Genomic DNA, 16,396 nt, shown 5'->3' with positions numbered 1-16,396 from the left:
TGGGCATTCAAAAAAACCAGGCAACACCGAGCACTTCAACAATCGCTGAACACCTACCGCCCACTTGACCTACACGTGGCGTTTCTTCTACTTACCTCATTTGCCACAATCCCTCTGGTAAGGACTTTCGCAGCTTCATGAACTGAGCTGAAGTCTCGCTGTCTTCCTCCAAAATATGTTGGAAGTTTGCACTTTTATAGTATCTCCGTGGCTGGGACATGAGTATCCAGCAACCGGAGCAGCTCAGGCTCTGGTTTTGGAGAGTGCAGGCTCTTGCACAGACATAATTCACGCTGATGACAGCAATAATGGGTAAAACAAGGAATTTTATTATTAGACTTTCCTCCATCAACAGTTCTAATAATAAGAGGGAAAGAAACCGAGCAGGAAAAAGGAACGTCAAAGAGTAACTAAGGCCCATTTTCTTCATGGTCTTTATCAACAGGTATCAATGATTTAATGATTATTTTATTATTTCCATTACAATTTTACCCTGTGCTTAACACCACTCTTGGGCTGGGAAGATGAATTTCTTCCATTCCCTCACAAGCCATCCTCTTTTTGGATGTTGATGAGGTAAAGCACCATATCTTCCTCAAAAATCAACCCATCCTGTCTGGAGACTAAGCCCCCTGTCACTGAGGTAACAGGGTGATGGAGCCGTCTTCATTAGTGCTTATGCCGGATGCTATATTCTGTTTGGTATCTGTAACCTTGGTGTAGTAAATGAAAAGACACCAGGAAATGTGAAAAGGCTAATTCCCATTCCAATAAATGACACAGTACATGCCCTCGTGGGGTATGCTTTGAAGGCACATCATCCAACAGAGGAAGACCAGCAATGTATTGGCTGATGGCTGCCTATGGGTGTGCTGACTTCTGCTGATCGAGAAGTTAAGCACAATGAAACAGTACCCCAACCCCTATCGCTTTTATAACTTCTTTAAACTTGTCTGCAGCTCGTGCTCCACGGGCCAGAAGTCATGGAGTTCTCTCCGCTTAATGAACCACTCCAAAAGGAGTGAAGTTTCAGGTGACCACAGACCGATTACCCTTTCGCTTCTTTCCTCACCCTTCTAGGGATCCCCAGTATTGACGTGCCATACTTCTGTTCCCTTTGGACTTTCAGTAATGGGTCCAGTAACACCCAGAAGCACGGCACTGTGGAAATCACTTGCAGAGACTCCATGGGAGGTTACCAACGGGCATCTTCACCACAGAAGAGACGGGGAGGGCAGCATTCCCACAGAACACGGCATGCCGAGCTCTCCCATCTACATGCCTGCAGAATAACCTCCACTTCCCTGTTTCTCTACCTTAATTAGGGCTCTAATTGTATATTTTTCCTCATGATTACTCCTACAGAACTGCTGCCTGCACCTTCCTCTGTCTCACCCACGTACGTACAAATTGGTTTGGGCTCTCACGTCCTACCCACTCTCCCTTGGTTTGGGCACTTCTATTGCCATTGTTAATTACAAATAGATATTTGAAAACACTGTTACCTACAAAATTCCTTATTGCTTCCACGTTTCACTAACTCCTGTGTTCTTTGATTTCACACCGTCTCAACTTTCTTACTACCTTCGTGAGAGCCACCTCACAAAAGCCTATGTTAGATACAAGACTTCCCTCCTAGATACTCAGCAAATGATGTATCAGCAGACAGAAAGGAATCGGTTCCCAGTCCCACAGCTGCCTCCAGCCTGGTGGAACATAACCTCCTCCATTCAGCTTTTCCCTGTAACCCAGCACCAGAGAAGAGGAATGAAAGAAGCACAAGAAGAATGAAGAAACATATCTTTTTTAAAAAAAAAAAAAAAAAAAAATCATATTAATCACATTCATCAATGGAATTAAGCGGCGCCACCTCCCCATCTCTGGCTTTGCCAGCTCTTTCTCCTCTGCGCAGTGTCTTCATGGTGATCACCACAGGAGGCAACAAGGGTGGGGAAATTCCTCTGTAAGGATCTACTGCTTCTTATTTATGTAGATAGGCATCGAGCCAGAGCTCCCCTGAATCTTTCAAAGAGCTGCCAAGAGAGAACCACATTTCCTTAGACACAAGGTAATGACATACAAAGTCCAGGGAACGGAACCTGGTGGGAAGAACTCCCATCTATAGTAAGCAAAGGAGATCATAGAGTGGTTTGGGTTGGACGGTTGGACAGGACCTTTAAAGATCATACAGTCCAACCCTCCTGCAATGAGCAGGGACATCTTCAACTAGATCAGGCTGCTCAGAGACCTTTAGAGGCAAGGGAATGTAGACTACAGCTCCCTGGAAACATGAAGAACCACCAAACCACTGGGCTACATCATACAGAGACCGGAAGGTTAAAGCAAACAACTGAATTAGAATGAAAACAAAAAGGAACCAGCATGGCAGAAGAGAGCCATGCGACTTTTCAATGGAATAAAAAAAAGGTATCTGGGGAGCAAGGAGGGGAAGAAAGGAAGGAAAAAGAAAGTCTGAATGGCAGTTCAAACTAATCTTTATGAAAACACCTCTTTCCCTGGAGCAAGACCTGGCATCCTACTGACCTCTTACTCTTCAGAGCTGAAGAAAAGGAGGTCTCCATTAGGTTGTTCCTACTGACACCCCTTTCTGCTGCTACTGAGACCAGCACCATTGCTGGATGGTTTTCCATAGTCATCTATACAATTTACAGCTCTTCACAGAACTTCTGTGATCCAAGCTGGCTGTCCCTCCCCTTCCCACGCCCCTCGCTTGTTCACTCCAAAATATTGGAAACCTTTTCCCTTCGGGAACGCAGCGGGTCGATACGTACTGCACTATGTCCGCAAAGGCGGTGAGCAATGGCTTGCACTGGTACTCGATGCCGTGTTTGGCACACAGGGACTTCACCAGAGGGGCCACCTTCCAGTAGTTGTGTCTTGGCATCGTAGGAAAAAGGCTGTGGGAAAAGAATATGGTGATTCAACGGCAGCCGTCACCACCCCACCCACATAATTCCTGCCCCTCTTCTGTGCCTAAGCCTGGGAGCACCTCGACCTCCCTTTGTGTCTGTAGCCGTTAGCGTCCCTGTAGTTGTCCCTCTCATGTTCCTTCAGTCAGTATCTAACTAACCAACTAACTTGGTCATTTTCCTGGTTATTAATTTTTCATATTTTTATATAATTTAATATTAACTTTTAATAATAATTATTAATTCCTGTGCCATGCTACTCATCTGAAGTGGTTTTGGTACTCACTGGTGCTCCAAAAATTTTCTGACCCATCACTTGGGGTTCCCGTTCCATCCCCAGTATAAAGAGCATAACATCTACCCACACTAACTGTTGTTCTTGCATTAGCTTTAGAGTGACAGGGACCTTGCAGGCTCTTCAGGCCTAGTGTAACTAGCACTCTTTGAAATTCCCTCACATCCCCAACCCGTGCTTCAACTCACTGGTGCTCGATTTGGAAGTTCAGATGTCCACTAAACCAGTCATTGAATAAGGACTGATGAACATTGCAGGTCGCCTGGAGCTGAGAGAAAAAAACGGTAACATTTAAGTGTTGTTTTAGGAATATCCCTTCTCTTCCATGTGCCAAACACAACAGTAGGCAGGTACAAGTTCCTAATCATCACACGTCTTCTGGCTGAATACAGCAACTCCAAGAATGATCTCCAGTCAACACAAGATGGCCATGCTGTGATGTATGATTGTTAGGGACATCATTCAAGAGAACAGACTTGACTTCCCCAGTGAGATAAACCGTAACAACCATGACTTCCACCTCCATCACTTAAAAAACTGTGTAACAGCTTCAGAACTAAAACAAGACAGCACAAGAGAGATATTCATCCTTCACGCACGGAAAGCTCTCTATCTGAAAAGCATCAGAGCATCTCTAATTATTTTCCTTGAAGCATCTGTGCTCAGCGTTTGAAGCCTCCACCCCACTTCTGCACCCTCTTCCTTTGCACTAATCACTCACTCCACACGGTGAGGACAAGCTGCTTACGTTCGCTCTCTACAACTCCCTCAAAGGAGGTTGTAGAGAGGCAGGGGTCGGTCTCTTCTCCCAAGTCACGGGTGACAGGACAAGAGGAAATGGCCTCAAGTTGCACCAGGGGAGGTTCAGATTGGATATTAGGAAAAATTCTTACACTGAAAGGGTTATTAAGCCTTGGAACGGGCTGCCCAGGGAAGTGGTTGAGGCACCATCCCTGGAAGTATGTAAAAGACGGGTAGACATAGTGCTTAGAGACATGGTTTAGTGATTATCAGAGTTAGGTTGATGGTTGGACTAGATGATCTTAAAGGTCCCCTCCAACCTAGACAATTCTATGATTCTGTTTTCCTCTCCCAGTTCCCATCGCTTCCGTGATCAGCTCTCTCGGACATTATATACCCAGAACTGTAACTTCTCACCTTCAAAGCCACAGGTCTCTGGAAAGAAGGTCTTACCTGGGTAGAGAACCAGTCCACGTTCTTATCATAATCGATGTGCATCGGGATGTGATTCATTTGTGTAACCCAGACAAACCAGTTACTCTCTATAAACCTGCACACGGAAACACACACAAAACCATTACTGCTCTTGCACCGATGCGGTAACAAGTCAGTACAAAACACTTGAACACACACAAACTAGTCGTTGCTTGACAAAACGAACACCAGGAACCTCAGCAGATCAGACCTACACACACCTATCTTGTAAAGACACATGCCTGACAGACAACAACCTCTGTCTTGTTGACAGAAGAATAAGGAGCCGATGAGGAAGATAATCAGGAGGCTGAAGAAAAGCTGACACGAAGGATTGATGCAAAATGGGTTAAAAAAAAGGAGAAATTATGAGTTGAATGATACCTGACTAACAGATGAAGCCCCAGGATACCCTTCACCCCCAGTAAGGGCAAGTAGGTGAGAAAGAATCGGATGTAGAAGCTCAGCATCCAGGCCAGGTCCTGTAGTATCGGGAACAGATAAAACTTCATTAAGGGGAAGAATTACTGGCTTCTGAATTTACCATCCACACCAGGTGGCATTCCCTTTAAAACCTCCCATAATATCTTCTACTGATGGATTTTTTCCTCCCTGGCCCCATCACAAAGCGATCTGACACAGAGCCATTCCCGTGCTCGGGAATTATCCTGCTCTTATGGGCCCAACACAGGGCAAACACTGGAGAGGACACACTGTAAAGCATCATATTTTCCTCCAGATCTAAGGAGAAAGCAAGCAGTGAGAAAAACAAAAACCTGCCAACTGAGAGAATAAAGACCTCTGGTTTGCCTCCATCTCATTCATTTTTGTTCTTTTCCACATTTCTTGCAATCTCTTCTTTCCCTCATGTGCTTTTCCTCCTGACTGTCCCACCTCCCAGCAAGAATAAAACAGCAAGATGCCTTGTCTCCAACCCCCACATCTCAGAGAACAGACATCTTTTTCTCCGCATTTTTACTAAAGCCTTTAAAAGCCATGCTCCTCCTCAAAGCCCTAGGTTTTCCCCTGACAAACTATATTCCTAACAACTCCAAAAACCTACCACACATCCCCTATTCCTCTTCACACTGAACTGCGAGGATTCAGATTTCAGGCTACCTGAAAGCTACTCGATTTGTAATATATCATTTCGCAAAATGGAGAGGCACTAAATCCTCCTCCAACCCCCTCTGATTTCTGCTGTTTTCCCCCTTTTCCTGTGCCCACAAGGTTTTATCGTATTGGTTTGGGAAAATAAAACAGAGTGGCCAGAATAACCATGTCTACCTTAAACTACACTCTCATGCTACCTGAAGGACACATTCTGTATGAACATCGACACTGCAGAAGAAGGAATGCTTCCAGAAACTCACACACCCTTGACAGAACAAGAGGGAATGGCTTCAAGCTCCAGCAGGGTAGGTTTAGACTGAACATTAGGAAAGAATTTTTCACAGAACGAGTGGTCGGGCATTGGAACAGGCTGCCCAGGGAGGTGGTTGAGTCACCATCCCTGGATGTGTTTAAGAGCCGTTTAGATGTGGTGTTGGGGGATATGGTATAGGGGAGAACTTTGTAGTGTAGGGTAGATGGTTGGACTCGATGATCCCAAGGGTCTCTTCCAACCTGGATGATTCTATGATTCTATGGCAGAACATTAGAGACGTTATTACCCACAGCCCCTAGTCACTGAGATACACAGCTCAGAGTTCCTCCCAGCATTTTCTTGCGCTGAATCGTATCCGTAAACCAAGGAGAAGTCGCTGCTGGCAACTTGGAGCTGACTTACCACCCACTGCTTCCGCTGGATCGCAAAGTAGAATATGTACCACTGGAAGTAAAGAGGCACCAGAGCTGGGGGACCAACTAGAGTGGAGAAACAGATTGCAGAGACATTAACTGTGTCCCTGCGCGGGACGGACTGGAAAAGGAAGGGGTTGAGGGAAGGCTGTCCATAGAACTACGAAAGGGTAGGGTTACTCACTGATGAAGAAGTACTTGTGCTGGTGGTTATAAGGCATGAATTTCTTCTTTTGTACACCGAGCTGTTAAAATAAGCAAATGATTCAGGCCACGAAGACAGATAAAGCCATCTCTGCATACCCTCCTACCCATGCTCCTGAAGAAACGCATACTTAGATACCTCCTAACCTTTGAAAGAGATGCCCTATCAAACCATGCCAGCTTCCACCATGCCATTGGCTTCGTCATCCCCTGGAACTTCCATCTAGGACTGCTGTGCTAAGGTTTCATCCCTGCCTTGGATGCCCGAAAAGGCTGGGTAGCCCCTTGAGCCACCAAGAGCAACGTGCACTGGAAGCTCTTTCCCTACAGAGGGCACAGTCGCCTCACAACACTTAAATCCAAACCTGCATGAGGCACTGAGAACAACAGTTTGCTGCCGATACAGCTTCAGAAAAAAAAAAGGAAAGCCTTCGATACTACGAATAACGATGTCTAGGACTCCCATCTACTTGCAATTAATCTCCAAAGCAGAGAAAGGAGCATCTAGACATTAAACTGTGTCCACAGGAACAGTGGTGAATAGATTAATGGTGGAATAGGCTTGCCCAGGGAGGTGGTGGAGTCTCCTTCTCTGGAGACATTCCAAACCCACCTGGACACGTTCCTGTGCAACCTGCTCTGGGTGGACCTGCTCTGGCAGGGGGTGGGAGGAGATGATCTCCAGAGGTCCCTTCCAACCCCATAGCATTCTGTGATTCTGTGATTATCCTCCCTCTGAGACTGCTGATTTTTCAGCACCCACTGTATAAACATAACAGATCACGTCACTGACTTCCTTGAGGAACTCCATTATATCCCTGTACACGTCCAAACTAATTACGAATAGCAGCCCTCCCTTAATTTCAATGCAAATCAGAGCATTTAAATCAGGTACCACTATGAATTTATAAATAGAGCTGGGCTCCGGATGGGATGCAGCCTGACACCCACTGTCAGGCTGAGACCACTGAAATACCTTCTTTGATCAGTAGTTATAAACGTTCCAGTTAGTCCTCGCTTGCCAACCGCTGCATCATTTCCCACAACACTAAAATTAGTCAAAGCTGATCTTGGTAAAGAGAACAACTTGCCATCTTATCTTCATACAGCTGCAAGTCTCTCCTCAGAGAAATATGAACTTGTGACGAACGTCTCATTCTTATTTTAAAACATGGCAAAAATAACTTCCATTGAAATTTTAAGAACATAAAAATCTCGGAAGTATTGGAGTATCGCTAAGGAACATTAGGGATTACTGGCAGGCAAAGCAGCACTGTATAAAATAGCAGGTCAAGTCAAACCATTTTTCTGGATGTACTTCTCATTCTACAGAAGTCGTTTTGGTGGTTTGGTTTAAACCTTCAGAATCAATTTGGAAATAATTCAACCCAGAGCAAGACTGTATTAGGGCAAAAAAGCCATTAAAACACCAGTTGCAACATTAAGTATACGGAAGCTAGTAATGCATCAGGATATTTTTTCTTCTTGTTTTCAAAGGCCATTAATCCCAAGATGCACCTTCTCTAAATTCCTGAATTACGGAGACAACTCATTGACCAAACCAACTGGTCACCAGCCTCCAACCTCTCCGCAGCTTCCCAAATTGGAATCCTAACGCTGCAACCTCCCAGCCTTCACCAGGTCTCACCTCTACAGAGAGTGTTTTTCCCAAAGCAAAAAATAAGGGGTGCATGTTAACGTCGGGGTCCTTTCGGAAGCAGTTGGGTTTAGCGTGGTGTTGGAAGTGGAGGTGATTCCACCAGCTGGCTGGTGCTCCCTGCAGGAAGGGGTGAGAAGAGAGTGCCGTAAAGAAGTTGTATCTTCTGCCCTTGGTCCTCCCTCCCCAGTAGTTCCTTGCATTTGTTTTCTTCTTATACTGAGCCTGGTTTTTGAGTGCAGAGCATCCCAAGCAAGGCTCTAGCAGTCCCTCTCAGCACCGAATGCCCACCTTCAGATGGCCGATCACGAATTTGTGCACCCAGTGGTTCCACTTGGACTTGCTAAAGACCGAAAGGTGTCCAAAATCATGTTGGAGCCAGCCAGCCTGTGCCTGGAATTAAAAACAAACAAACGAACAAACAAAAAAAACCCAGTGCTGCTGGGGGAAAAAGAAGAGTCAGGAGGCTCTGCCTCTGAAAAGGGCTTTCTCTTTTCCCACTCCCACGCTCCTCACAACACACCCCTGGGTAGCGAGAGCACTTCCACTGCTGAGACCCAATCCAAACGCTTCTCTTTTACTATATAACAGGGCAGTCCAGACTTTGCCTAATGACTTTTAGCACCAGAGAGTCGTTTTCATGAGGGAGGGAAAAAAAAAAAATCATGAAAAAAAAAAAAAAATGAAGTCGTGGAGCTCAGAAACAGCATTTATTCTCTTACAAAACTGCACTGAAACTGGCAACAAAGTCTCCTTTAAGGACCAGCCTGCTGCTGCCTCCTCCGAGTACTTGTAATTCCAAGGGGATCATCTGGCCACCGGAGGAATAGCTGGGGCTTTGAGCGCTGCTCTGCCCTCTCCTCTAACTCAGCTGCGAGTTCCCATGGGAACAGGGCGGCTTGGCCCCTGCACAGCGCCTTGGAGTTCTGGCACAAGGGACCTCAGAAGCGTAGCGTGGCTTTCACTGCATGAAGAAGGCTGGGAATAAGGAGGGCTTTGACAGACTACGGGAAGGAAAAAGCAGGGCAAAGCCTGCTCTTCCAAAGCAGCATGTCGTGGGCACTGTAATTTTGCCCCTTTGGCGGAATCCAGGGAGAAACAGAATTTTGGGAAGTCCACCAAGATAAGATTTCTCCTGTCCTTATGGCAATGAGCACCTAAGTCTCCAAGGGTTGGCTTTTGGTGTTTCTGGGGCTTCTTTTTGCCCAGCTGCTTACCTGGACGGTGCCTAGAAGCACTGCGGAGAAGAGGAAAGGCACCGTGGATGCTCCGAAATACCAGATGGTGAGCCAGGCTGCAACGTCCAACAGCAAGATGTGACAGAGATACAGGAGGAAAAAAGCGCGGTTGGGGTTGAGAAGCCCCATCTTCTCGACGGTCGCACGGAGCTCACGGAAATCTTCTACCAACTTTTTCTGTGGGGAGATCCAAGAGTATCTGCTGGTCTGAAAATGCCTCAGGAACCCAAAGAGGAGCTCAGTTCCCCCTCTCAAGGAGCTACTGTGGCAACGGGGAAAAGCTGAGGGTCACCTGGAGACAAATCTTCACTAAGATTATAAATAATGGCATGAACTCAAGGGGAAGCTTCAGACCAACACAGTGATTCTGGGAGATCCTATCACTTTATGTACTGGGAATTCTGGCTGCCAGTAAGAGAACTTAAACAGCACTATTTCGACCCAAATACCACGTCTTTAAGATACTTACATTCTTGCTGGGCTCAAAGCTGGGCTGATCTGGTGCCAGTTCCCCAATCAGGAGCGGGCTCATGTACTTTCTTACTAGCGTCTTGTCAAGATGAAACGCTATGAAAGGATCCTGAAACGCAGATACAGGAACAGGATGAAGGAAAATCAGTTGTTCGGGTGGCAGCAAAAGAAATATAATTCCTGATATCCTGGAGTCGGCAGAAAGCTGAGTCAAGTCAACCCAACTAATGGATCTGGCTGAAGCAGATCCTACTGCCACGAATCTTACTGCCTTTTTCACACCATAAATCATCATTTGAAGCAGGAATCCCTGTATCATTTTCCATCCGGACGCTGTTAAGTACAGGTCACCCAGAAATATGGGCTCACTCCCTTCTTATTTCTGTACCTGAAAAATTCATATCCTGTTGAACCTCAAGATGTATCATCTCAACAGCTCTGTCTCTTTTTTGTCTTTAACTTCCACCTTACTTTTCCTCAGGCCCCACATCCCGAAATGAAAGTCCGACTAGGAAGAAGGGCGAGATGTGAGCACAAAAACTGAATCAGGGAGCTGAACTGGGAAAAATAACAGGACAAGCAGGACACAGACAGGTGATGGCAGCTTCTGATGACCTTCACCAGTCTCTCAAAAGCCCCATGTTATTCCAAACATGCTTCCTTGGCAACCCCCAATGCCCACCTTGACATATCTTCCTAGAGTTTTGTTTTCCTGCCACCTGCCTCCTCTTCCCCATCTGGTTCCCCTCCCCGTTTCTGAGGAGCCACATAAAAAGGCTTCTTTTTTTTCCTCTCCACCCATTCAAAAGATCCCTGTTAGGGAAATCGGTTACTTTTATCATTTAAACGTAATGTCAAACTCCGTGGCAACCAGGCAGCCAGGTGAAAAAAATCACTAGTGCCTGTTATCACTATAGATTCTACCACTGTATTTAGATTACAAAGCCCCTGAGCACACATGGCAGTTTGACGTCTACTTCCTACTGAAGATCCCCCGTTTACCTCCTTTTCCGTATTTCCCTCCCGGGTGTCCAAATTAGCATATATTTTACAATTTCCCTCAGCCTAAGGATGTTTTTCCCTGTCTGAGACGATATTGTGCATCGGTTTGGAAGCCGCCTGCACCATCAGCGCTATCACGACTAGCTTATCGTTGTACGCTTTGAAAAGAAATTCTTCTTTTAAAAGATCTCTGGTCAAGAAAGGGGTTAAAAAAACCAGCTGATGTTGCCAGCTCTGGTCAGCCCTGTTGTACTTCAGAGGGAGCATCCTCTCCGCTGGGGCTTATGTGGATAAAGGAGGGGAAGGGGAGCGTACATTTGCATTTTCTCATTGGAAGAGGGGGAAAACAAAAAAAAAAAAAAACCAGGAAGGAGTAAATGGGCAGACCCGAGGAGGATGGTACCACAGGTTTAAACCAATCCTTTCCATGGAGGCTGTGCAATCCTAACCCGAGGTTAAGGGACCGCTGATTGCACCTTCTAGAAATCACAACACTCCACTGGCATTTGGCAAACTAAAAGTCCGCTTTCTTTACTTTCCCTTTACTTGTTTGGTTCCCCCCCCCCACCCCCACCCCGTTTTTGAGAAGCCTGATTCTTTTCATTTCCAGGACAAAACTATTAGAAAAATTGGGATTTACTTGGCTGGGGTTCCTGAGCGGTCAGCGGTTCGGTGGCAGCCAGCCAGCGACGCGGACGATAATGCCCAAATAATGCGGTTATCTGACCATCGGACCGTGCCGGCCACCGCCACGGACCCCTGTCTGACCCCACCATGCCCGGGGGGGGCTTCCGACACGCACCGAGTGCCTCCCGACCTCCTGCAGTGTGTGCAAACTCCCTTCTTATCCTCAGCTTTACGTTGATAGGCATGTGATGAAGCGAAGGGAAGCGCTGCGGCTCCAGTTCCAGCCTTTTTGCTCCGTCCGGGCCAAGACCGGACTGAAACTCAGCCCGATCTAGAGGTAGCTTCAACGTCCCACGCCCCCCCCTTGGGTCTAAACACTCGCATTTGGAGAAACGCATCTTCTTCCGTGAAAAGCATAAGCAGAGGAAGGCAATACCCTGCTAAAATTACTAAAATTACCCCAGTTCAAATATTGCTTTGCTCCCCTTCGCAACCGGCATTCGGGCATGACCGTTTACTGGGTTTGTTGGTTTTTTGTTTGTTGGTTGGTTGTTGGGTTTTTTTTTTTTTTTTAGAGGCTGAAATACGACTTTCAGGAATGTTTCGCACGAGTGCCATCTCTTGGAAACGCTCTGCTGGGGTTTTTAAAAGTGAGAGGGGGCCGAAAGCCTTCCCCTCCCTGCAAAAAAACCCAATCTAAGTGTATCTGTGCCCAACCAGTGTCGCTGCCAGTACCTCCCAGTTCCTGTGGCACACACAGGTATAAAACAAGAGCCTGTGGCTACACAGGTATAAAACAAGAGCGTTCTTATTTACTGCAAGTGTGCCAAAACCACGGGGTTTCCCCCCAGATTTATGCCCGGTTGCGGACACCCTATTTCCGCACGTTTTTAGCTATTCCTTTAGAAATGTTACCTCGGAAAACCAGTCCCCCGGGACCCCTGGCGCTGCCTGCAGCAATGGGGGGGGACGTGTCCCTGCCCCGAGCATCCCCCTCCCACCCCCGGGGACCGGCATCCCCCCCCCCCCCCCCCGCCGCCGCTCACCGTGGCGTCCTGCCCGGCGTAGTGGCTGATGACCCGGGACCCCCCCGGGTGCCTCCGGCAGAACTGGCTGATGTCGTACACCTTCCTCTCGATCACCAGCCAACGCTCCTGCGGCGGCGACCCCCGCCCGCTCCGCTCCCCGATCTCCTCCCAGGTGAAGCGCCGCAGCGACCGCCCCGACCCGGGCTCCTCCATGGCTGGGCTCGGCTCCCTTCGTCTCCGCTCGGGCTTGGTTCGGCTCCGCTCGGCTCTACTCGCCTCGGTTCGGCCCCGCGCCGGCCGGACCCTCCGCTCTCCTTCCCCAACCTCCCCTCTTGAAACCCCGCCTTCCCATTGGCTCCCCGCTCCCTCAAGCCACGCCCCCTCCTCCATTCCCCCACGCCCATTGGGCCTCGCTAGCCTTGCGCCCGCCCCCTGGCAGCCGGGCCGCGGCGGTCCAGGGATGCGGCGTCCCCCGGGATGCAGGAGGGGAAGCTGCGGGGCTGGGGTTTGGTGCTGGAAACCACGGAAAAGGAGGAAAATCGGGGGTCCCCGCAACAGGCAGCTGCCTGGCATCTCCGGCTGTGGCAAGTTACAGGCTGTAACATCCTGTTGGTGCAGACGGAGTTTATTTTGGACATATTTGAGGGCTCCCTATAGACCTCATCATGTTGGCTCGCTCAAAAAATAGCTGGTTTTACACGGTACATTCCTAAAAGTATCAATGCTGCTGCCAGGGCTGTTTAAATGCCTTACCTTCCAACCAGGGGAATGGGAAAAACGCACCTTTATATAGATTTGCTGATGGTATCAAACTCGGGGGGAGCGGTTGGTGTGGTGGAGGGTGGGAAAGATGGGGCAGGCTAATGAGAACATAGAATCATAGAATGGTTTAGGTTGGAAGAGGTCATCTAGTTCCATCCCCATGCCATGGGCAGGGACACCTCCCACCAGAGCAGGTTGCTCAGAGCCCCCACCAGCCTGGCCTTGAACCCCTCCAGGGATGGGGCAGCCACAGCTTCTCTGGGCAACCTGGGCCAGGGTCGGTCTCAACACCCTCATAGTGAAAAATTCCTCCCTAATATCTAATCTAAATCTTCCCTCTTCCAGTTTGAAGCCAGTATCACAGAGTTCAGCATCAGCATCAGCAAATGCCTAATCCTGCATTGGGGAGGTAAGAAACATGGGAAGGGGGTCAACGCACCAAGCAGCTGGTCCTAGATGGAAAGGACAGAGGTGTGGTTGTCCATGTTATTTGGCAGGTGAAGACACAGCCTGGAAAATTATACCATGAACAAGATTTAGGATGTGGAGCAAGGAGAAAAGGCCAAGGACTGGACCCACCAACAGAGGAACACTGTGTGGCCTCTGCAGTGCAATCCACACCCAAGTTGCCTCTTTTCAGACCGCTTTTACAAACTGTTTCTCCTCACTTCTGGGCTGAGGATGCCTCATTTTCCCTGCCCTTGGTTTTGTTTCCCCTTTCCAGCAAATCTCTCTGGCTCTTCCTGCTGCCGGGACGTGCAGCCAGAGGGAGGAAAGGTGCCACCGCAGGTATATCACATTATATGTCTGCCTGAGGGTGGTCTGCGGATGATTCTTCACACAACAGAGTAGGGAATAATGCTGGAATGATGCTAAAACGCAGATCCACCCTTGTGGGACTTCATTCATATACATTTCAAACACACGTCAAAACGCCTGTCTCCACGTTCATCTCCCTTCTTGGCATCCCCCAGCAGCAACAGTCTTCTCTCTGAACTCTCATTACGGATTCCCAATTTCTTTGTTGTCATCCACACCTTCCGATCTGACCTAGTTACAGCAATTCCAGTTGAAGGTAACCATAGAAACGAAGAACCCACCAGACTGCATCCCTTCTTGTTCTGAACATCACCTGATTGCTACACCCCGTCTTTCTGGCTTGGAATTCAGAATTCTGTCCCTGCGGAACACTGGATCGAACATCTTTTATTTCCCTCCCTTTAGCAATGCCACAGCTAACGCATCGCGTAAGGCATCCCCGCTTCCGCACATTTCCACTGTTGCCCATGAAAGAAAAGGCTCTTTTCCCATCTCAGCAAAAATTAAGTTGCTTTGTGTATTGACTGCTGACCCTCTCACAAACATAGCCATAAAAGACATTAATAAATAAAGTTTAGCGTCTTTTTAAATTTAACCATTATATTCAGAACGGTGCAGTAATTATTTAAATTTCTATTCTTTTTTTTCTGATTATCTATCGCACAAAAGAACAGTTGTCCTAAATGTAGTTGATAGTTTCAGTTTGACTTTTCATCAGGAATACAGGGGGGGGCACTGGTCAGTTTTCTTTTTCCTGTATACCACATTAAAATAATATAGTAGTAGTAGTAATAATAATAATAATAATAATAATAATAATAATGTCTATCTTCCTACACAAGTTAAACCTTTGGAAACTTGTTTTAAGGGATCTGAACAGTAGCCAAAAAGCACCACTGAGCCTGATAAACTGCGGTCTTGTTCCCCGTGTTCCTTCTCTGATTTCAGCAGGACCAGAAGCCATAAAGGATGTTTACACCTCATTAGTGGATTTTCCCAGACAAATCACACACACACAGCCCTTGGAATTACTTACAAAGCTTCTTCTGATATAAAATCTGTGGCTCTGTTCCTTTTCCCCTCAGTGGATGATTCAGCCCAAGATAAGACATCGTGGAGGCTACTTGAATCACCCCACCACAAGCAGTGAGGGTTTTCGTGTCCTGCTACAAGCTGCCAGTTGTCAACAGCAGTTGGTTCTCTTGATGTTGCCGTTCTCGGGATCTCAGTGGGTACTGGAGAGGCAAGAATGATGTCTTTGTAATAAAGACTGCAAGGGAAATCCAGCTGCCCTTACACACTGGAAAGCATCCTGCGTCCGGCTGCGACTGGTGGCATTAACAGAGAGTCAGTCTTTGCTGGAAGACAGTTAACTGGGTAAAACCAGACCTCTTCCAACAGCATTTCCGCTTCTCAGTGTTCTGAGTCCTTGTTTTACCTCCACTGCTCCCGTCTCCATTTCTCCTTATTGTCATGGTCCTTCCTAAGCTACCGAGGATCACCGAAAATCTGAGGGGAGATAGGAGATGCTCCTTGATTCAGTCTTCTGATCTGGCCACAATTCGTTCTTAGCATCCTAGACGACTGGAGATCATCAGAAAAACAGAGAAAATGGATTAAAACTCCTCGTGTCACTACCATCATTTGGCTGTAACTTACTTTCAACCACCTAAATGACTTGGGTGATGAGGGATTGCTACGTACCCAGGCAGCTGGTGACCAGACCAGCGATACAGAGAAATAAAGGAGATGGACTGAGAGGGTGGCAGCCTTTATTTTGCCACCTTGAAGCAGGGGAAGATGAGTTACAATAATCAATGCTGAGGGATGAACCCACAGAAAATAGCAGATTTTGAAAGAAAAAAATCTAAAATCAAAGTCTAACAAGAAGAATCAGTCCTTGGTTTTTGTTTGGCCCCAAAAAAGCTTAAGATGCAGGGTGCATGGGGGTTGCAAAAGGGCTAGATACTAGAAAAATATTTCCTTTATTCTTGTCAATGGCTGCATTATTGGGAACGAGCTGTAATAGTTGAATAATTTGGATTAAGTGAGTTAGTATTTTACCTGGAACTATTTCTTTGGATTGCTAACACTTTATGCCAACAATAAATTAATATATTTTTTTTTTTACATATAAACAGTGTTTTTTCAGCCCACATTAACTGCATGGAGTAATCGCTCCGGTACTCTGCCCTAACAACTGACCGTTAAAACCTAGATGCAAAAATTATACAAAACAGAGGGAAATAATTAATATGTTACAGTGAGGACTAGCGGAGGAGGATTGGGATTTGGGAGGAGTTTACATCTCGCCAGAAAAAAGCAACCAGGAATCACTGTCCATAAGG

At 47.0% G+C, this 16,396-nt stretch overlaps 1 protein-coding gene across 1 annotated transcript; it reads right to left on the bottom strand.

Moving 5' to 3' along the window:
- Window positions 1–307: 307 nt before the first annotated feature.
- Window positions 308–12,795, bottom strand: LOC141466244 (acyl-CoA (8-3)-desaturase-like). The gene is made up of 12 exons (XM_074150072.1): window positions 12,486–12,795; window positions 9,809–9,919; window positions 9,319–9,516; window positions 8,393–8,494; window positions 8,093–8,221; window positions 6,425–6,485; window positions 6,230–6,306; window positions 4,825–4,922; window positions 4,420–4,516; window positions 3,414–3,493; window positions 2,793–2,918; window positions 308–2,033 (listed from the first exon to the last, which is right to left on the bottom strand). Exons 1-12 carry the CDS (start codon window positions 12,678–12,680, stop codon window positions 1,982–1,984), a joined length of 1,326 nt encoding a protein of 441 aa, XP_074006173.1. The 5' UTR covers window positions 12,681–12,795; the 3' UTR covers window positions 308–1,981.
- Between the last annotated feature and the right edge of the window lie 3,601 nt (window positions 12,796–16,396).

Source organism: Numenius arquata, chromosome 6 (genome assembly GCF_964106895.1).
Source record: "Numenius arquata chromosome 6, bNumArq3.hap1.1, whole genome shotgun sequence".
In the NCBI taxonomy this organism is placed as follows: domain Eukaryota; kingdom Metazoa; phylum Chordata; class Aves; order Charadriiformes; family Scolopacidae; genus Numenius; species Numenius arquata.
This window is presented reverse-complemented; position numbering and strand designations above follow the sequence as displayed.